General features: G+C 37.1%; 1 protein-coding gene across 1 annotated transcript; it reads right to left on the bottom strand.

Moving 5' to 3' along the window:
• On the bottom strand, window positions 1–23,486 carry LOC119738830 (calmodulin-like protein 12). The gene is made up of 17 exons (XM_038213797.1): window positions 23,347–23,486; window positions 22,898–22,931; window positions 22,285–22,428; window positions 21,953–22,079; window positions 21,726–21,841; window positions 15,946–16,089; window positions 15,518–15,644; window positions 15,287–15,402; window positions 9,062–9,205; window positions 8,584–8,710; window positions 8,219–8,232; window positions 3,356–3,363; window positions 2,676–2,706; window positions 1,968–2,111; window positions 1,577–1,703; window positions 1,115–1,230; window positions 1–924 (listed from the first exon to the last, which is right to left on the bottom strand). The coding sequence occupies exons 1-17, from the start codon at window positions 23,347–23,349 to the stop codon at window positions 896–898; spliced, it is 1,551 nt and encodes a 516-aa protein (XP_038069725.1). The 5' UTR covers window positions 23,350–23,486; the 3' UTR covers window positions 1–895.

Genomic DNA, 23,486 nt, shown 5'->3' with positions numbered 1-23,486 from the left:
TACTTTTTGATTGGTACTCTGAAAGCGAGTTTCTTTTTATTAAAATCTATAGGCACTGAAAAAATTAATTAAACAAATTACAGGAATGACGACATATTTCTCCAAAGGCACTACATCTCGAAGAAAGTCAGTTTCGTGCATAGATTAAATCTGACCAACCATTAACTTAAGAATCCGCGAATATGGCGACTAGGTTGATTTACAAGCAAATAAGAAAAATAAGAGGAACGTTTAGGCCATACCAAAAATATATACTTAAAATAACTCCAACAATAGGAATCAACATGATTTAGTTACACATTTTCACTTTGATAATTATCAGCCGGTTTCATATGCCTGTACTAAAGGCCGCTATTAAATCTGCGAAATACGACTTTTTGAGTTTAAAAAAGAAATGAAGTTAGGTTCCCTGTCTCCAACAACGATTCTCACAGTTATCTCATTAAACGTACCAGCCTAACTGTCAGCCGTTTTGTTTGCCAACTTGACAAAAACCCTGCGTCAGTGCAGTAGGAAGAAAAAGCAAACCAGAAAATTCCCAAAGTTTTCGATTCGTGCACAAAATGTACAAAAGTACGATAGACAAAAGAGCTTTGCTAGTATACTAGTTCACAATAAACCGGTTTCAAAAAGAAGGCTGAAAATTGCGGTATTAATTTGAAAGCCAAAACGGGGTTTACTAATTTGTGGGTCTAACAAATAACTTCCACTTTCTAGCAATAACCTCTAAAAATGATTGAAATTGAATGCAGCACACCATGTCATGGTGGATCTATACATGTTTCAACTGATGAAGGAGACATCAGTATAGACCAAGATTACGAAAAAGAGACAAAAAGAATATTTCTTTAAGAAATCTCAAGGCTTCTGAAGGTGCAACTTGGGCACTGGAGAATTATTTCGATGTCATCATCTTCACGAACTCTGAAACAAGATAAACAAAAAACAAATCCAGTCATCACACACGCATTCTTTAAATGGTGTTTTTTTTTCTCAAGCTGAGAAGAATTTACTCTTGACTCAAAAATCTAATACATTTGGTTCGGGAAATCAAGATTCTTAAAACTGAGAATCTATCAAGTCATCTTCTCTTCGAGTCTTAAAATATTCCCACCTTCGTAGTTGACCTGTCCATCTCCATCAATGTCTGCCTCTCTGATCATCTCATCGACCTCCTCATCTGTCAACTTCTCACCGAGATTGGTCATCACGTGACGAAGCTCAGCAGCACTGAAAAAATGAAAATTATTTAAAAAAATGCAAAACTTTCTTTTTATAATTTACATGTAACATTTGACAAGATGCAAACAACTCCAAGTTATGCACACATAGAATAAATGGAATTATTTCATTAACAACAGTGACAATCTTATCAAATAATCAGAAAGGATATGCAAATGTTCATCGGATTATTTGATCACTGAGCTAATATGGATTAAATCAGTCTTAACCAACGCCTGTTTGTTCATCGATCGGATTAGAATTGTTTTACTATGATTGAAAATTACCACCGACAATCTTTGTGTGGCATCTACCAGTGTGGTTCAAACTTGTGTTAATCTCATGAGGTATGTACCTGATGAAACCGTTTCCGTCCTTGTCGAATACTCTGAAGGCTTCTCTGATCTCTTCCTCTGAATCTGTGTCTTTCATCTTCCGCGCCATCATCGTCAAGAACTCGGGGAAGTCAATTGTTCCATTTCCTTTTAAAGCAAGATAAAATTTTATTCAAACTTTCATGACCATCCACTTGAAAGTGCTGTAAATTTATTTGCCTGGGTAAATTTACTGATTTTTTTTTTTTTTTTTGCAGGCATTATTTTTGATAACAAATTTTATTGCCAGGGAAAATATTTATGATAAATATCTGAAAAAGTACATGTGTGTTCTAGTGTATTTCTTTCACATTTTCGACCACTGAATCTGAAACATTCTGTCTTTTTTAATTTTTACAATTTTTTTTTTACCATCAGCATCGACCTCGTTGATCATATCCTGCAGCTCAGCCTCAGTTGGGTTCTGACCCAGTGACCTCATGACTGTTCCCAACTCCTTGGTGGTGATGGTGCCGTCGCCATCCTTGTCAAACAGGGAGAACGCCTCCTTGAATTCTAGAATACAATTGAAAAATTAACTTCTTAAAAATGAACTTCTTCATTTTTTTGTACATTCAGCACAAAAAGCTGCCTGTATTTATGTACATTTTGTGTGAATACCAGTATCGTAATAACCATGCATGACTTTCAATATACCTGTAATTCAAACCGAGGAATTATCCACATTTTTTGGTCAATCTAGAAAAGTGGCCTTAGGGCCTATATAATTTATGTACATTCTGGGCCTTGATTCCAGTATAGCGATATGTATGATCCTAATTAGCAGGTAGATAGTATTAAGGTCTCAATGGCAGTAAATTATACTATCAGACTTATTTTATTAAAATAATCATTTTTTCCAAACCAAAATCCACACCAGTGGCTTAGATCTATGAAATAAAGAGAGGTTTGAGTTTGAAATTATACAAGGGTAAAATTATGAAATTTTGTTGAATTCCTTATGTTTTTTTAGGTTTAACTTTAAAGGTTAGAGAACAGTCTCATTCACTACATGTATATGCAAATACAATTTTAATGATGGGCTAAAGAAAAAAAAAGAAACTTGGAATAAAATCTTACCAGCAATTTGCTCTTCAGTCAGTTGGTCAGCCTGAGAAGTTCAAACAAAATGAAACATTCAATTCAATGCAATATAACATTTATTATAATCATGGAGGAATAAGAACGTTCTTATTCCTCCATGTTATAATCCATGATCAGAAAATATTAGAGTCATTAAATGGTATTAAATCACCGCACATTGGTTTTTCCCTGATAGTTAACTCTAAGTACTTTTTTATTTTTTAGCACTTTAATTTATATTGGGGCGATGAATTTTGGACAGATTGATGACTTTTTGTTTTAGTATAATTATGTGCGAAAAAATAATAATAATTGGAGTTTAATACTGGAGGAAAGGATGGTTATGAAGAAATTTACAAATTCAAGGTAATTTATTCACAGTTTCAGCCATTGAATATGCTATAACTTTAAGGCCTATGCCTTCTACATTTTTCCCCATCACATAAAACTCCCTTTCCATGATCGATAATTGATGTTATAAAATATTATTCTCCACACCTATGTATAATTCTTACCATCTAATTCTACCTCCATGTTCTAACTAATCCAGGTACTGGTGAGTGGTGGTGTGTGCTCAGTAAAAAAAATGCTGGTATATTTTATGGAAAGACAAAGATTTACGGTAGCACCATCATCATGTGACACATCTCGGAAAGATTCCCATATCTGGCAATCACTTGACACCCTGTGCACTAAACGAACATTTCTAAGTGTTTTCTCAGTAAATAGTTCAATATTTTCCTGGCCAAATTAAACTTTTTAGGACATTTTTTTATCACTTTCTGGGGAATGCTGATACTATTACTAGGTCATTGAATGGAAAAAATAGTGATGGCCAGATATGGGAATCTTTCCCATGTCACCATTTTGAAGAATATATGCTCTGCCCGTCGTCAGGAGACTCAATTTGAAAAGACTGTTGGCCACTCTTTTCATCATATATTATGTCAACGAAGGTACAAACATGTTGAAAAGACATGAATCTGGGACTGAGAGTGAGAAACATTTCCAATTTTGTTACTAAAATACTTTGAAAATTCACTTGAATCTCCAAAGACTTAGTACACAACCAACAAAAAGTGGCGCCTGGATATACTACATTCTTTCCCTCAATGTATTTATCATGATGTTTATGGGGATGTGTCTTGTATTTAATATAGCTCTATGCTTGTAATACCATGACTACATGTACATGTACCTAGTTGCCGCTCTCCGTACTATGTACTACTACATGTACTTCGTGTTGCTTTACACGCTGCATGCTATGCACGGAGCATGCGATAAATCGGCGTCGCAATATGATACACTTCATGGGGCGGTACGTGTTGCAGGTGCATTTTAAGAATTGACGGGGTTTGGCGCTAACCATGTACATGTATGCTTTTCTGAACCGGTTATTTTGCGAGTTTAAGAAGCCGACAATAATCACAAATTGTTATAATCTACCGAGTAAAACGTACCAAGCAAAGTTAGCAAACTTTAAATGAGAAATTGATAAAACTGCGATTCTTTGTACTTACCATTTCGAAACTGTGGAATGTGGTTGTAGTGGATAGTCAACAGGTTTCTGTGTGTGGTAACTTGATGCGCCGTGTATGCAGTGCCGGTAGTGAAGTATAAGTGCACTCCTTAAGAATTTCCCTCCTTAATAGCTTTGAATAAACACGCATAATGTGTGTGCACGGAAGCATGCAGAAAAGACGCACTGCGCATTTTCTGATTACATTTACAAGCCCGGTGCCCGCCTCGTAGAAGGCATAAAAATGCGGGACCTAAGCGAAGGTACCAGACCAAGTACTGAATATTCATAGATGGAATAATATAAGGAATTGTGCATGGTTGATTGATTTGTTGCTGGGATGGCGCCGATGATAAAGGAGCGGGGGGGGGGGGGGGGGGGGGGGGGGGGGGGGGGGGGGCGGGCACTAGACGCCCGTTGCAGACTGGCCATCAAAAGTCGCCCTGCATTGTACATGTATTCAGAAAAATACCGGGGGACGACCACTGAAGACCAAAGATATTCAAGTTGCATATCCGGTGCTCTTCAAAAGGGATATTTTTTTCACAACGAATTTTCAATTTTGGGCGTCTGCAATCTTCTTAAAAAGGGCTTTCATTTTGTTCCACAAAATACGCCCGTCCTGCGAGAGCCGAATTATTGTCCGGCAGGTAATAATTCGAATTTTGCAAACAGAATAATTCAAACGTCGGTGTTTTCTTTTTTGTATGATGCCTAACTCAAAAGTGAATAACTTTTATATTGCTATATGTAATTAGCAATTGAAAACAAATCCAATTTTCGAGTTGGAACTCGAAAAGAGGAATATTTTAAAGTGACGCGGGTGGAAATGAGTTCACCAGGAATAGGCAATTTACTCCTCAGGCTATAATATCAAATTATCATCCCGAATATTTTCCCCTTGTTTTAAGTGGGATAGGAAAGTGGTCCCATGCATCTACACTCTCCAGCTCAATCTGAATTTCAAATGACTACACTTGTACTAGTTAGTTCCGGCGCCATGGCAAAATTTAATGAATTTATAATTGAACAGCTCATTTCATTACAAACCCGGTTTCTAAGCGAAAAACGTGTGTTGGATTTATCACAAGTGATCAGTATTTCCAATGTCGGTTAACTTGTTCTGTGTGGGGGTTTTTTCGGTCAATTTTGCGAAAGTATTTGGCATTTGCCATTTGTTTCTAACAAATGAAATCAACTTATTAAAAATTTAAAAAAAGTGTAAACGGCCAAGTTGATATATTTTAATATTTTTTTTAGTAAAAGATTCTCATTTTTTCAACTAAAACTAGAGCGAGAGGGAAATGTGTGATACGAAAAACTGCAGCAATTTAGTCTTTGTAAAAGTCTTTGAAAAAGTATCGCTTGAATGATATATAGCGCTGCTGCCAGACGGTGCTGATGTTCGTCATGTGATACTCCATCGTGGTGACTAAGATAACAATTGATCAGGTTGATCAGGCTGATGGAGATAGAAAGCTCAACTACGGAGGATTCTATTTTTTTAATTTAAAAAAAACCACTGATTGATTCTTTTGCAATATTGGATTTTTGTTTGCATAGAGTCCCCGTACTTGCGTCTTTTCTGTCATTCTATGCAAGTAAATGATGAAGCTATTCGTTTATCAGTTAAATTCTAGACCTTAAAGCACTAAAAGGAAATTTACAAACAGTAGTTCCTTTAAATTGGATTGGCTTTTGAATATAGTTCCTATAGTATATAGACTGGGATGTCCTTTAGTTCCCAACAAAATGAAAATATATAAATTGTTAACGTTGACCCCATCGTCTCTTATGTAGCTCGTTCCGAATGTCTTCTTATGCATGGTAATCTGTTTTCGTGTCTGTGAAGATAATCACTTCTCAATTAATGAGGGCAATGCATCCTCAAAAAAATCACTGCTATAAGACAAGTCTAAATATTATTTATTTGTATTTTATTATACAGACGGATTTCGTTGAACTACTAAAATAAATTCCTGCGGCAATTTAAAATTAAAACAAAATACGGTTTGCCTCACTTTAATGAGATTTTTCTGATTGAAAATTTAAAATGAGTTGATAAAATTTCACGAATGCAAAAAAATAACGAGTAAAACTGAAAGGTTAATATTAGCTGCTTATAAGAATGCTGAAAAAAGGAAATACATTCCAAGGTTAACTTAATACTGTCTTTTGAATAGGCATGTCCTCTCCTGTTGTTATTTTTTTCTTTTTACCATCCCTGTTGGTTTTGCCAGAAACGACAACCATGTTTTATTAATGGCTCGCCAATCAGGTGCTCAGGTTATTTGGCTCAGGTTGTTTGTTTTTTTAGTGATTGTCAATCACAATAATTACATGCATGATCGGTATAAGGTATGCCCCCGGTCTCAGTTATTGCTTATTATTAGTGTTTCTTCAAGGTATGGGGTGCCCCTCTTTATAATCTTATTAAACGCTGCCGGCTGATGTAAAACTAAAAGTAAAGTCTTTCGCGAGATTATATAGCCCCAATCAGACTAGCGTTCATCTCCAGTTTCCTTGACGTGCAACGACAGAAAATTAATCTTCCTACTCCCCTGAGCTAATGCCGGTATCCATTTATACGCCTGGGTGGAGACAGGCAAGTGGGTGAAGTGGCTTGCCCAAGGACATCACATATGGCCAGCAGCTGGATTCGAACCCCTGACCCTCTGATCATGAACCCTAACCCTAACCACACCGGGCCACACTCCCTCACAAATTGCAAGTGAAGAGAACGTTAACTTAAACGAACTCTATAAAAAAAAAATGTTGGGTAAAACAAGTTGGGCATTGATTATTCTCCCAACATTGGTATGATGTATGCCTCGTTGTTGGTTAATTCCAAAATTGACCACATACTATTGGGAAGAATTTTTTGACCAACATTTTGCAAAACACCAACGCATTTGCCCAACTTTATTTTTAAATATAATTTGTTTTTGCAGTGAAAACATTGCATAAGATAGTTCCACGTCATTTCGTCTCAGCCTTCTACGGGATGGTTCTTGAAAAAGGGCAATTTACATGATAAAATAAACATCATCCTCACTCCAGTAAAAACATATTTCACACAATCATTTGTATTACAAAATTACAGAAAATGATATTCCAACTTGCATTACTTAAAAAAAAGCCTGAGGAAATATATGAAATACTTATGTAAACTTGTCAACTATTTCAAAGCTGCATTGATCGTCAAACTGATTTGACTTCTCGTGAGTATAAGAGGTAATGATATGCTTTAATGATAATTTGATGACGTCATGATACAATTGATGACGTCACAAGATGACGTCACGCTACAATTTCGCCATTGGTACATGTATCTATAGGTTGTGGGGTTTTGCATCGGTTGGAATATTCGGGATGGAATTGAAGGTTTGGTTGCTAAGGGTGGAATGGTTTGCATCACAGTATGATGGAGGACGTTATGGCTTGCCCGTGCTCTGCATCATACTAACAAATTCTGAAAAGAAAAGGAAAAAACAGGTGGACATTGAAAAGATAATATAGGCCTATGCATTGCAAGGGCGGATCCAGAACACAATTTTGGAGGGGGCCAAAAAAAATTTGGTCCCCCAAAAAGTGGGTCACAAAAATTACGGCGTGGGGTTCGGGGCCCGCTTAAGGGCCCCGAAAATTTTTTGGATTCTAGATGCTCTGTGGTGCGATCTGAGGCAATTTCTGACCACTTTAACCAATGTTTTTTGAGGAAAAGATGGTGGTGTACTCATTGCCTGCCTTTATTGCGATGTCACATAAAAAATTTAAAAAAATTGTTTCGTTTTTTTTTGGGGGGGGGGGGGCATGGCCCCCTTTGGCCCCCCCCCCTGGATCCGCCCTTGATGCATTGTGTGTGAATTTGTCAATCAGTCTGTATTGCGAGTAATTAAAAAAACACACAATTACCCACCTTCGTAGTTGACCTGTCCATCTCCATCAATGTCGGCCTCTCTGATCATCTCATCGACCTCCTCATCTGTCAACTTCTCACCAAGATTGGTCATCACGTGACGAAGCTCTGCAGCACTGAAAAAAAACATGGAAGAAGAGATTATGAACACCAGTTCAATTACCATTAAAGAGCGCGCGGCGCGCGAATGATTTGCAAACCCTATTGGTGGAAGGTGCGCGTGAGCTGGTATATCACCGTATACGGCTTCTATAATTTTTGCCGTTTGATAAAATCTAATACTGCCATTTCTTGCGAAAGTTTGTGATGAGTTACTCGTTTCAAGTCCACTGACGATTACAGATTTTACCCGAGATATAGTTAATGCCACATATCATAGAAAATGTTATGGGAAGTTTGTGGTCTTATCATACAGATCAAGGTCAGAGACAGTCACAAAAAATAATTTGTGGTCTAACTGAACTTACCTGATGAAACCGTTTCCGTCCTTGTCAAAGACTCTGAAGGCTTCCCTGATCTCTTCTTCTGAATCTGTGTCTTTCATTTTTCGCGCCATCATCGTCAAAAACTCGGGAAAATCAATGGTCCCATTGCCTGCATGCAGTGAGAAGAGATATTTGAAGATAGATGTATTAGGGGCCTTTACAGGAGGGTTTTCCAAACCTCGGATTCGTTCCGGTCCATTGCCAAATAACATGGATGTAGTAGCCGGTTACGGAGACCTGGCCTGGGTTTGAGAAACGGCCTGCTGTTTCGTTTTATGAATAGTGCAAGAGGAAAATGCAATTGGAAAGTTCCTGAATATAATACAGCTCTATGGCAGCCACGCTTAATTAATGGTTAGCAGTTTAGCATGGTTTTAAATTCTATCCAAAATAAAAACAGTTCTCTCCAAAATACAAACAGTTGTCTTCAAGTTATCAATTGCAAAATGATTTTTCTTACCATCAGCATCGACCTCGTTGATCATATCCTGCAGCTCAGCCTCAGTGGGGTTCTGACCCAGTGACCTCATGACTGTTCCCAGCTCCTTGGTGGTGATAGTGCCATCACCATCCTTGTCAAACAGCGAAAAAGCCTCCTTGAATTCTAGAGAACGAAATATTGAGAAATCCCTGAAAGTGTCGATTACTATAGTTACATTCATACTTGTCCTTGATTTCGACGAAGTAGTTTGTACTAACCACCTGTTTGAACATTTCGAATAGGCCTATTCTGTATGTTCACTCGTAGTATACGATAAAAATGTAAACAATGTAAAAAAATAAAATAACAGAGCTCATCGAAAGTGGTTGGTTAATAAAAATCGAAAAAATTATCTTGTCGAGATTATTGTTTGAAGGCATCCCATCCCATCCTTAAGATTGTGTTTCACTATCAGCTATAATGAGCAGTGTACTTCAACACGTGCGGCATGCATCAGATGATTTTCTCGAGTTATTTCGTGATCAAGGTCTGCATAATATCTTGTCCTACTTGCTCACCCTACCTGCAATTTGCTCTTCTGTGAGATGGTCAGCCTGTCGAAATAAAAGGGAGAAGGGATATAGTTGGCATTTTGGGAAATTTATGTGCCAGAATGACGCGAGATTTGGGAAATTACAGTCAAAATAAGACTAAGAGGGTAAAAGAAAAATCGAATGGTTACGGGAAGATTACAATTATTGGGAAGATCAAATGCAAACCGCCACTTATAAATGAATTGGAGGTTAGTTCGCGTGAATTCTTATTTCAATGCATTCTCTCTCTTTTCTCTTTTTGCAAGCTTTCCTCAATGGTGGTCCGCCCCTTGCCTCAATGTCAATCAGATACCTGTAGCGTACTTGTACCAAAGTCATTCGGCTTCAACTTCCCACAACTGAAAATTTCAAACCAAACTAAACTGACAATTTCCATAAATTACAAAGCCAATCAACGACAGGAAATTAAACTGAAAGCTGTACAAAAAGGAGCTTCGTAAAAAAAAACACAATTGTACATACCATATTTGTGTAATGAGTGATGATGAGCCGTTTGGCGTGAAAGACTAGGCTTATACACAATTCAAGTCGATACCGCCCAACCAAGTCCAGTCAATTTCAGGTTGTTGAAGAAAAATGCGCACTGCGCATTGATAGATCCGTCTGGTTCCCTTGTAACACCCCCTTGGATGTGTACACAAACCACCAGATAGGCTGGTACTATTTATTTATGAGCAGGTATCAAAGAGTATCAAAGATTAAGTAGATAATTCGTGGTCAACGCGATATCCTTGCGGTAATAAGACACGTTGTATAGTGATATAATAATAGGATGTGGACCTGATAACCTATTTAATTGCCGTGGGATGTTATTGCGAATGACACTTATAGTGCCGGGCAGATTGGTGATTGGATTGTGCCTCAAGTTGATGAGACAAGCATGATACAAGCATGACATTTGGCACATGGCCAGAGTATGTCATGAGAAAGATAGTTGGCTATAGGGCCATTGCAGATTTTTCCTTTGAAAAAAAATTTAGGTAGAATAAGTGGCAGCTATTTTGAAAATTTTAAAAATTGCTTGTTATTCTACCTTTTTTTTCTCAAAGGACAAATCTGCGATGGCCCTATAGCCAAATAGCATTCTCATGACATGTGTGCCAAATGACATGCTTGTATCATCAAAGGCACACTCCCCTAAATATTTTCCCCATCTGCACCATTAATAAATACAATCCACGGCTCTTAAACACACTGCCCGTAGCAGATAGCATAACACGAGGCATTTCTTGTGTCAAGAAGTAATTCGTGATTTCTTTTCAAACATTTTTTATTTTTTTTATTTTAGTATAAATTAAACAATTTTTCCTTCGGGAACTGAGGGCCGGGGGTTGGTTGAAGGCGACCTTCCGACAAAACGTTCGTGACATAAAAAATGTAATATTTTAATATTTTAAAAGTCGGATTTTATCAGGACAAGAGCGACGATAGTTTTTTTTTAATGAGCAATTAACGTTATCGCTAACAAGAATTACTATCCGTCATACATAAAGGACACCAACAATTAATCTGACCGTACCTATAACGTCGCAGTATCGAAATAAATGTTGTTCCCTCTGTGTACTTCTACAATAAAGCCGGGCTGATTAATCGCAGACGCTCTTTACTCCATTTTAACTTTTCTGTCCCTTCTCTGCTTTCCCATTGAATTTTAAGTTCGATTTTCACCGCTTTTTCACAATTAACATAACGCTGAAATCACAAATAACGAATTTATAGAAAATGGAAAACAATGCAAGTAGTTTATCCAGGACATCATTGATGCATTCATCAAAAAGTATATCTCTTGACAGATATATAATCTGATCATAATTTCGTCGATTGATTTGGATCGTTGACATTATATTTATTAATTAATAAAATACTCCATTTTTTAATGCACAGAATATATTTAAGCAACTAGATGGATAGTATCCCTTGTTTACACTTTTTGCCTCTAAGGAACCCGGTTCAATTCCCGCCAGTAATTTTACCCGAACTATATTACTGGGTTTTTTTCTGCCGCTTTTATAAAACTTCTTTCGTTCACTCAATTCCCGAGCTGAGATCTGAGGGAAATCATGACTGGCAAGGATGATGGGGGTCCCATACTTCAGTATCCCTCGGTCAACTAGGGACTGCAACCTGCACGCGGAGAACTTAGGCAGGATTCGAACCCAGCTCATTAGAACTGGAAGCGCAGATTGCAATGTAGTCGACCGTCGCTGAGACTGTAGCTGAGACCACTGCGTAGAGGACCCTTCAAACATTTCCAATAAATAAAATCCGGTAAAATCGTCAAAAATATTACTCTTCGTCCTACAACGAACAGAAAAATATGTAAAGCAACAAAAACGAATAATAATAATAATGCATCTCACAACCATTCATGATATTATTTTCAAATGCTAAGTTTTTGAATAATCGTACAGTCACAAGAAAACTATTCAGTTATTCCCGGTTTATAAGCAATGTGTCTGAAACGCGGAGACCATTTTGGTCTCCTTTCCAAATCGGTGCACATGACAAAATTGTCAAGATAATGACGCGAGTGCGAGTAGCAGCGTCAGCCCCATTTCATCCGTTTCCTGGGCAACGCCTGTCTGCATCCTACCCAGCCAGCCGAGACTCTTAATTATGTCCCGGACGGACCGTCGTGCAGTCATATATCCTTGGATACCGGATTCGTATCGTGTACACAACGGTGAATCCACGTGACATGCTCGTCGCCTTGACAACCGTCGCGGAAGGAAACCAACTCTCGTCATAGCTCGAGGATGTTTCCATATACACGAAGCCAACATCCAGGGTCCTTATATCCGCCATTATGCGAGCTGCGCTACCGGTATACCAGGCATTTGGAGAATAAAAGTCAGCATTTTATATTTCCAAACTTAAACCACCCTCAACTTCATGTTTTCTGTTTCAGTAAAAACAAATGCCAAAATCTTATAGTTTTTGGCTGTTTTCAGCCACTCAGACCCTGGTCTAATAACTGTTTTTTTTTCGGGTCAGGTTGTATAATTTATGGATTTTTACTGAAAAAGACACTATGCACATGTCTATGCATGAAGGAATGGTCCATGGTTAGTCGATTATATCTCACTGAATAGACACTTCCTCATGAATAATGCACATCAAGAGATAAAAAGTAATCTCTTCATTGGTTATTATCCCGCGTGATGAGAGATCGCGCGTCATGCATAATGCATAAAGTCCTTATGCCGCAACCCTATCCCAGAATCCTTTGTTGTAATTCGGCGGGAAAGAAGCTAATTGACAAAAAAGGTCAGCGCATCTCCCGTGCCCCGGGCGCGCTTGTGGACAGGTGAGACGACACACAATGCATCGTAACGAACTCAACGCACTGGGCCTGGGAATCGATAGTGCTTAGGTCTATTTTAATTTACGGGTACATAATAATTGGCTTACATTTAAACACAGGAATATTTTAAGTTGAGTCTATTGCTGTATAGGCCAATATGTGCTTAGTTTTTAGTTTATATCAATGAGGCTACTATAATGTGTTTTTATGGTTTCAAACATTGATCATTGTTGTAACCCTTTTTCTGTTGTTACTTTTTTTTCGGAGCACAAACTCGATACGCATATACCGCCTCGCAAGTCTGGAACAAAAATCGATGGAAGACGATTACAAAATGTTCAGTTTTAGAGGCGAAATGATACCCGTACTGTTTGGAATTATAGAAGCAGTACAGTGGGCTTGGGTGGGGATTCGAACCCGGGTAACACCGAGGTGGAAGACAAGAAAAGTACCACGACGGTGACTTGGCTTTGGCTCCAGATATTCATCATCAGCAGGTTTCAGAACTAATCTCGTGAATTCTCGTGGCCGACATGAGACTGCCTACGCCTGCCTACGCCTGCAGGGCGATTACTATATGGTGACATCATCTCCTTTTGGAAAATTAAGAATATTAAATGTGCAGCTGCATTCCTACAAACTCCACACTAATGCAAACCATTTTGAGTTATTAAAATAAGGATTGTAGACTTAATTATTTCAGATAATGATGCGACGGGATGCAGGAATCAGTGTTCATACATATTAACATAATTTATTACAAAACATTTCAAATATGATCGTAATACACAATTTACATTTATAATCATGTCTGCACCATATCAAATATTCCTAACCGTTAAAAAGATTACAATAATAGTTAATACAAATCAAACAAATGAAACTTTGCTTGTTCGTCTTGAAAAAAAATAAAAATAATGTAGATCAAATTCGTATAACTTTTGCAGCACACGTGTTAAAACATTCACGTGTTGCACCTTTCTTGTAAATTCTCATACGGGTGAACACACAAAAAAGTAAAAACATAAATATATCTAATATTATAAATATTTAACGTTTAATATATGCTTAAAAAATGTCCATCATTAAACTTAACATGTAGTTTTATATGTCCCCTTTTTTATCATTATCTTTTAATCACCATGTTCAATTTAAGGACTGTGATAGCGGAAAATTGGTTGTGGGTTCGAATCCTAACAAAACGAAAAGAAACAATGAACAATATAGATCGCTTGCACTGCGGCCATCTTTGAGGTGTGTGCTTTTGTTCAACAGGGGCACGCATGAGCAGACCTCGTGCGCATTCATTGACAGTGAATTAACATAACAAAACACACATCGAAGATGGCCGCTAAATGCAATCCATCTAATGAATTATGTACCAATCTAATGAGTGGTATAACACTGCATGTATCACATGGTTTATAACTCTTTGACAAAGGGCTCTATTTTTAAACCTAATACATTTCATAGACATTATTTTATTTAGATTTGTGTCCGATAAAATGATACCACATTCTGAAGGAAACACGTAAACCTTGGCAATATTACATGGATTCTTTGAGAAACGAAATGTTTAGTTGGAATGGCTGCGATTTATACCGGTAACGTAGACACAAGAAACTTGAAAAATATGTAAAAAACCTTATTCACATAAAAAGTAGGAATAAATAGACGATTCTTGAAAATAATATACAGACACGGGTGACCCACTAAATACACATGGTTACAATACACTGCAAAATACACTTTGGGCCGTACTAAAATCACTTAATTGTGATTTTTGTGTTTTTTTATTGGGCTCGTAAAACTTTGATCATTCCGGCATTTTCATGATGAACTCAACCCGTACATTGTGATACATAAATGGCATTGTCTCGATAATGCAAATTTTGAACCGAGGGGTGGGCATGTGGAGTTTTGTTGTCAATCTCACTTGTAAGGAAAGTTGTGTTTGACTGACATTCAAAATGGCTGCTTTGTATCACACACTCCGTGATTTGATTCAACCATCACATTTATTTCAAACTCTTTTGCAGCTGGAAATCGTTAATCTCTGTTGGTCAATGGGCGGCAAGTTTGTTTGAAACTCGTGTCAGTGTCGCATGAAAGGTCCCTCGCTATTGGCTGTGGTCTACCTTGACGTCATCATGGCCACGAATTCTGTAAAAAAAAAAAAAAAGGGGAATCAAAGCAAGTTAAAAAAGCTGGTCGAAAAAAATCTGTATGAGGGAGAAGAGAACATTTTGTTAAGTAAAGCATCTCAATGCTGTTGCAATTTTCACATTTTTCAATTTTTTTAAATTTTAATTTTAAGAATGACCCAAACCCTTCCAATAAACTCACCTTCATAATTGACCTGTCCGTCTCCATCAATGTCTGCCTCTCTGATCATCTCATCGACCTCCTCATCTGTCAACTTTTCACCGAGATTGGTCATCACGTGACGAAGCTCAGCAGCACTGAAAAAAAAAATATTTAAGTCGTCATAACCCTGACATGAATTCAGGGTCGTATACTGCATCAAGATACCGTATAAAGACTTGCAGCTGCATCAATCAAGTAATTGCCTCTTACCTGATAAAACCATTTCCATCTTTGTCAAATACTCTGAAAGCTTCTTTGATTTCTTCCTCGCTATCCGTTTCCTTCATCTTCCTCGCCATCATCGTCAAAAACTCGGGGAAATCAATCGTCCCGTTACCTAAAACAGAAACAATTAGCAAAGAAAATTAATAGTGTTGACCAAATAATTTGTAAAATGGCACTAACAGAGGATCAGCCGTTTTGTCTAGCTCCCTGACTATGTAATGTAAAGTGCTTGATTATAAAATGAAGAAGGGTTTTTCTTTAAAATCCAAAATATTTACTGGATCATAACAATGATCACAGAAAAACACAATCTGACCAAGGAGAACAAGTAGCAAAACCATTTGGAGAAAACAGAAATTAATTTGATATTTTTAGTGGTTTCGTAGTTTACGGAGTCCTAAGAGGTTTCTTACCATCAGCATCGACTTCATTGATCATATCCTGCAGCTCAGCCTCGGTGGGGTTCTGACCCAGTGACCTCATGACTGTTCCCAGCTCCTTGGTGGTGATAGTGCCATCACCATCCTTGTCAAACAGCGAAAAAGCCTCCTTGAATTCTGGAGCAAAAACAAAGTAGGGTGATCATCTTTTAGCATCATTTTTCAAACAGTAATGTCGAAAATCTTGTTGAGATATGAAGGCCAGCAGAGATGGCAAAACCTAGTAGAAAGCTTGTATCAGGCATGGCATATTTGTATTACACAAAACAGATAAATAACTTAAAGGGAATGTACATCATTGGCTTTTGCTGTAATTTTCAGAAATGAACTATTTGAGAGGTTAGTATAATAGATCAAATATTATTACACTGACATTTTTTAAGTTTGGTGTTCGAAAAGGTTGGAAAAACCAAGAAAAACAAAAATGTTCAAGTAGTCTGGTTCCCTGACTCCACAAAAGATAAAATGGATCAATTCATAGATGATGGAAAATTGTAAGGCAAGGGAACCAGTCTAGCTGGCCTGCACCCGTTCATCATGAACATGTAACCAATAGCAAACAAAATTTTGACTGAAAAAATGGTAAATTTGGAGCAGTAGTTGAAAAATAGTTAGGTTTTTGCAACGCTGGTCGGCCGACCACAATTGGAAATGTTTACAAAAATACAATTTTCTTGAAAATGACTTCACACCAAGTGCCATAATTTTACAAGATGCTTGAGACTGTCATTTACCAACATCCTAGTAAGGTATTTCGTAAAAACTTGGTAGTTTTATTTTTCGATGTTTGCAAATGTTGTATATTCCCTTTAATTATATGATGTTCTTGGGCAAGACACTTTACAACAATTCCCTTTCCTCCATCCTACAGCACAATAAACGGTTCCCGTGAGGGTATAGAGACGATATAATTTGCAGCTGCTGCAGAAAACCGCTCTAACGGCATAAGTCGTTAGCTATTATTATTGTGAAGGGCTTTGAGAATTGGTATGATGCACGGATGCACTATATAAGCACCTCATTATTAATATCATTACCATTATTTGGTCTTGCCGCAATAGATCCATCCGGCTCTCAACTCATTACCGGTAATCGTTAATGAGTAAGCCAGTGGAGCCGTCACTAATTACTTTTTCCAGATCTTGGGACAATTATTAGAACGGCGACCTATACGCAGCTGGGTCGAACTCCATAATGCTCTTATAATTATTACAAGGAGCTTTTGTATATGAAGAATGCCCGCATATAAATTTATAGTCAGGATAAACAGCGCGTGAGTGATGATGCTATATTAAATAAGTACACAATGTTGGATTGAATTTTTTATAAGGCAAGTGAATCAAAAACAGTAGACGTGATTAAAGAGAGCATTTTAAAGACATTTTGAAATTAATCCATGTTTTACTAAAAGAACCTAGTATTTTTTTTGTTATAGCTGTCCATGGAATGCCATTGGAAGCTATTGAGCTGACTGATAATTACAGATCATACACACACACATTCAAATACAAATGAGATTTTAATGATTTGAGTCAAGACTAAAGCATTATTTTTACTGTCAGATTTTGTGTTTTGAATATGAGGAACAAGTCAACTTTTTTTTCCTGAAATATTGACGGCGATTTTTGTCTGTTTTCCTTTGCAAGTTTTCGTTCATTCATGGAGGTGGGAAAACGTTTATCTTTCATTGTATTTAATGGGTATTCATCAGTTCGTTGAACCGTAAATGATCAGTGTGGACAGCTGAATTGTGTGATCTTTTTATTAAAATTGTCATAACTTGGGAATAGAATATGCAAATTAAGTAGACTTTTCACAGTTACTAGTCAATAACATGTACTTCAACCCTATCTTATTTTTATGAAATAGAGTGAGCAACATATGATTTAAAATATTTTTTTTTTCTAATTCGGTCATTTCTTTTAGACTCACCATGTAGTATACTAAAGAAAATGTACCGGCTATATCCTCCTTTCAATTATGTCCACCACACATTTCACTGTAAATTCCCGTGTTTCATTTTTTTTTTATTTGAAGCAACCTTGAAATTCTGTTATGACTAACAAAATTTATAAACTATAATTATACATGCAAAGCATCTAACTAATTCATGTCACTCAGTCCGAGAAAAGTCATTTCATTCTTATGCAAATTAATTAAATTAACAAACTTACCACTGATTTGTTCTTCTGACAACTGTTCGGTCGACTGTTGGAAAAATGAAGATCAAGAAATAGTATTCACAAAAAGGGAAACTAAAGTGAAAGTGTTTGAATGCTTTTATATGTCATACAGATCCGTTACATGATTTATTACAATATCTATGACAGTCCACATCGATATTTGAAGATATGGTTTATGGGGGGAAAAGGGCAGTACATGTACTTCTAAAGTCAAGTCTTATGGCCCCCCCCCCCCCCCAAAAGGGTAAAAAATATGACTTATTGAATTGCTGACTTTTGTTGGATGTTTGATAATGAAATATACGGGTATTGAAAAGAGCTAATAAACATTACAAAAACAAATGTGCTGTTTGTTTTCATGTTGGTCGATTTCGTCACCATGCATGTTTTGCAAATGCGGTCCTAATTTACAATTCCGTGATAACTAATCGAGTTCTCGTCTTATTTAAACATGAGGATAAAAAAATATTATATTTGAAATAAAAACCTCAACAGATCCCAAATAAATCCACCAGCCAGCAACTTGTATCATTATATAGCAACGATTCAGACAAGAGGTTAATTTGGTCTCCAAATTCAGCTAGGTTTTGACTAGATAAAATATTCGAGGTAGCGTTTTTAGTAATCCCATAGTAGCGTAATGAGGTTCAACGTGGTCCACTTAACATCAGATTAACAACAATTATCTTCAATTTTCTAGCAGCGACATTCTGGATGAATAAAACATTATACAGTTTGGCCGTTGAATAGAACTGGCTGCTTGGCTTTCAAATCGAATTATTCACGCAGGCAACTTATCACAACAACAGACACCTAACCTGTAATTGAGGCGCATAAATGTTTAATGAGAAAAACCCTATCTGTGTTTACTAACAGAGAAAAAAACCATCGAATCGACCTCAATCATTAAGATGAAATATCTCAATCCGTCAGGCAAAAAATGACGAGTGTGGATTAAAAAAACCCAGATTAAAATACAGTGAAACACATACCATGTTGGAGCTGCTTGATGCTGTGTGCTTCAGGTAAAATGCAGGCAACGGTATCAACTCGTATAGTGAATTGCTAATGTTGAAATTGATTTCAAGAAGCGGGCACTAGTAGTAGAAGCAGGCTGATTTGATTGTACATGTACTATAGTACTAGCTGACGGGGAAACTAGATGCGCACTGCGCATTTCTCTCTATTTGTTCATTCATAATGCATGATGACGATGATTTGTGCACACAATTGAGTAGCGTGGGGCTTTCAGTTTGCTATAAATATTACGTAATGTTATGTCATCGGGTGAAAGTGACAGATGGGCTGAAACACTATGAAAAAAATGTAGTGGGTTGAAAATATCATATTTTTTTATCCTGGTATCATAGGAAGAGGGTGGGTAAAAATGGAGTTCAATAGAGTGCGGGCGAGTAGTAACAATTTACACTGACAAAACAATCAAGATTTTATGCCCTTAAAAGTGCAATAAAAACCGAAAACGTGAACGACATTTCCGCAGGATGAGAGGTGTGTGTTTGCGAAACTGATATAAATTTTAATTTAAAGCTAAAATGACGCAACAAGAAGATAGATAAATCATTTTGTTTTAAGTCCACCCTCCCAATAATATAAAAATCGTTATTGCGCGTCATTTTCGTTAGAATCATTTACGTAAACTCTTTGGATCTCTGGACGTTTTCGTATTGGGTTAAATTATCTTTTATACACCTCTTTTTTTTTTGGAAGAGACGATTTCTATAGTTAAAGAAAAAAGCGAAATGGATGTCTCAATTAAATGCATAAATAAATCACTCAGATTAGCAAGATTTTCACCTGTTTTTGAATCTAAAATGCGTTCTATCTCATTTATTATTTTTTATTAAGTAGTAAAACGATCGTCTTACAAATTGATGCTACAATAAAAAGGTAGTGGCGTAGTTGTATGACGTTTACAGCATAATATTACTTTTTGTGATATTTTCCTAATTAGGTCTCGTGCATCAGCGGTCAAAGCTATAGGTTCCTTCGATCTTTTTTTTTTGTTTTCAGTGCATGGACGTTATAGGACTCAGAAAAAAGCGAAATGGATGTCTCAATTAAATGCATAAATAAATCACCAGATACCAGATTCCGTACGCGTAGGTTACTTTTCAGCCACGCCACCACATTTTCAATTCCGTATTCTAAAATATTAAAAAAATTCAATAAATTAAGATCTCAAATTTTAAATAGTTAAAAAAGACTTCACCCCAAAATGAGTCGGGGTTCAAATTTCATGAATGAAGGTGCTTGTTTGATACCATGTCAATACTCCCATAACCCCGTATTGCTTTTTTTTTTAGAGGGGCATTAATTTTCCTCTTTGTGAAATGAGGGTTTCTCAAACCCCCCTCAACTCCTTCTTAGCCACACCCATACATCTTACATCACAAATCTGACAAAAAAGTGGGTATATAAAGCAGCAATAATTAAGTACTATGCAAAAAAAGAGACATTAATTAAGATTTAAACAGATACGAGTTTCGGGAACATCGCAAGTTGGTTTTCGACAACCTTGTTCTAAATTGATGAATTAATGATGACGTAAACATTGGGCTACCAATGAATCGTTCCATCTCTAACCTCTTGATTCAAATCATTGCAAAGTTGCAGAAATTCGTATCGTCCACGAAATCTCCGTTTTAAATCTAAATTCTCGACAAAATAACTTCCCCGTTAAAATGATCAGAAAAATTCAGCATATATGAATTGACATGTTAAAAAGACCTTGGAATAAAATGCAAAGGCCTATTATAACTATATTCTACAAGCCATGGATTATATACAACAATATTGCCAAGAAATATCACTGCATAAATAGACTATAAAAGGCGGCCTTTATAATAGGCCGCTGAAAGAAACTACCTCGTATTGCTTGCTAAGACTACAATGTTTGTCGGTTTGTGACACTGACATCTTCACTCACTGGACTGGCTGACAATGCCCACGCATTGAAGCTGAGTCCGCCATCTTGTGTCACCCACGACACCTGTGGATAGTACGCGAGTTCTTTTTTTTACGGTATTGGATTTCTTACTTCACTAAATTGGCGAATATAACTGCATTTTCTGACCAGCTTTTGAGATGTAAACAATCCTATTTATAGGGCTGGCCAACATCCATCGAACAATTTATTATTAGTATTTTCAATTGGAAAAAAATTTCACTGCAGAACGTACGTTGGGGATCCAAGATGGCGGGTCAGTGGCTTCAAGGTGTAATACAGCAAGTCCAGTTAGTATATAGAAGTCAGTTTCTATGCCTCGATTGGATGCGAGGTAACCATGACAATGTTGAGGAATGATAACGAAGAGGAAATGCTTAGTAGCGTAACGTGACGAATCATGTGATGAATTTGGTTGGCAAGCGTATTTTTCCCTCTTCAGGAGCCTCGACGTCAATTTCATGAGATTGTCTATTTTGACGTCATCATGCTCACGAACTCTGCAAAGAATTAATTCCAAATCAATTATCATTTTGGTACATTGTTGTTACAATGTAGAAGCAAATCTTGTTCGTCATTTTCTAATGAGTAGATTACTTTTTTACCTTCATAATTGACCTGTCCATCTCCATCTACATCAGCCTCTCTGATCATCTCATCGACCTCCTCATCTGTCAACTTCTCACCAAGATTGGTCATCACGTGACGAAGCTCGGCAGCGCTGCCATGGAAACATGGACAGAGAAAATGATAACATCCCCCACACAACAAAGGCAACTCATCGTTCTCCTGTTATTCTTCACTGACATGTAGATGAATACTTCAATCTTACCTGATGAAACCGTTTCCATCCTTGTCAAAAACCCTGAAAGCTTCTCTGATCTCCTCTTCTGAATCCGTTTCTTTCATTTTCCTCGCCATCATCGTCAAGAACTCGGGAAAGTCGATAGTTCCGTTGCCTATAATATGTACAAGAAAGAGAGCAATTGGAATATTGGAACCTGACTTCGTAAATGTGGTTTGTGTTGTTCACAAAAAAAATGATCAGTTGCACCTTCACCAAAGAGTTGCCCAGAAAGTAAAGTTTAGAGTATTGTCAATATTATGTTTATTTTCCCCTTAATATTCGTTTGAGTTTTTAAAAGACAGTTTGACTTATTTTACCATCAGCATCGACTTCGTTGATCATATCCTGCAGCTCAGCCTCAGTGGGGTTCTGACCCAGTGACCTCATGACTGTTCCCAGCTCCTTGGTGGTGATGGTGCCATCACCATCCTTGTCAAAGAGCGAAAAAGCCTCCTTGAATTCTGTAAAAGGACATTAAACAGCACTAGAATAGCAACCATGTTTTTTTTGGCAGAGATTTTAGTTTCATTTGACCACATTATGTACGACCAAAGTAATCTTGTTTGTTAGTCTATGACCCGTGTTGTCATTTTTTTTCAAAAGCCAATAAATGAAACATACAATTATTCTTTTCTTAAAAAGAATAAAAATATTATTAGGTGTCTTGATCGATGACTTTTCAAGTTACACCATATCTTAACTTTAAAACAATAAAATAACAATCATAATTGTATCCCCTTTTCTCATAAATGCTGCATTTAAGTTAGGAACTGAGGTAAGTGTAATAGCACTTCCGCAAATTACCAAAAGTTACGCGTTTGTGAAAAAAAGACTTTCCCATGCCAACACTACAGATGAAAATTAAGATGTACACAAAATAAAATCCAGCCAGAATTTTTGACCAAACATCGATAAAACTGAATGGCTTACCACCAATTTGTTCTTCACTTAATGTTTCGGCGCTCTGCAACGATAAACAAAATATCACACATTATAGTCAGGGCCATATGGCTTAAATAATAATAATATTGCATAGGTAATTTCAAGGACCTAGTTCTAGTTTTGGCAAAATATTCACATGTCCCTCAGAAATGTCATGCACTATTAGTTTTACCGACGCTATATAACCATAAGGAAAGGCCCCTATCTATAATCAATCAGTGGCACTATAATTTTTAATAACTCATGATGACATTGACGTTGCAATCCATGCGTTCCGTTAATGCCGGTTCGCACTCCAGCTTTTCACACTCCCCGCAGTAAAAACACAACATTCCAGCACACACAATGATACCCCTTCCGTCCTCCGATCCTCCAACTTATCGACAATAAGGAACATCACAAATTTTATCAGCAAACAGTAAGAAGTGTCCACCTACCATGTTTGGTTTTTGGCGACTTAATCAGGGAGATATCCGACGGACGATAGAAGATGAAATGATGATGCCTTCACAAACCTCCTTCGAAATTTCACCCGCGGTACATGAGTGAATCGATGAGAGTGAAAGGTGCACAGTAA

Source organism: Patiria miniata, unplaced genomic scaffold, assembly GCF_015706575.1.
Source record: "Patiria miniata isolate m_02_andy unplaced genomic scaffold, ASM1570657v1 HiC_scaffold_3, whole genome shotgun sequence".
In the NCBI taxonomy this organism is placed as follows: Eukaryota; Metazoa; Echinodermata; class Asteroidea; order Valvatida; family Asterinidae; genus Patiria; species Patiria miniata.
This window is presented reverse-complemented; position numbering and strand designations above follow the sequence as displayed.

Excerpts from the sequence above, each read along its gene's own strand:
- LOC119738830 (XM_038213797.1), bottom strand. Across the intron at positions 22,080-22,284 it reads CAACGAAGTCGATGCTGATG|GCAACGGAACTATCGACTTT; the intron begins GTAAAATAAGTC and ends TACATATTATAG. Across the intron at positions 2,112-2,675 it reads GACTGAAGAGCAAATTGCTG|AATTCAAGGAGGCGTTCTCC; the intron begins GTAAGATTTTAT and ends ATTGTATTCTAG.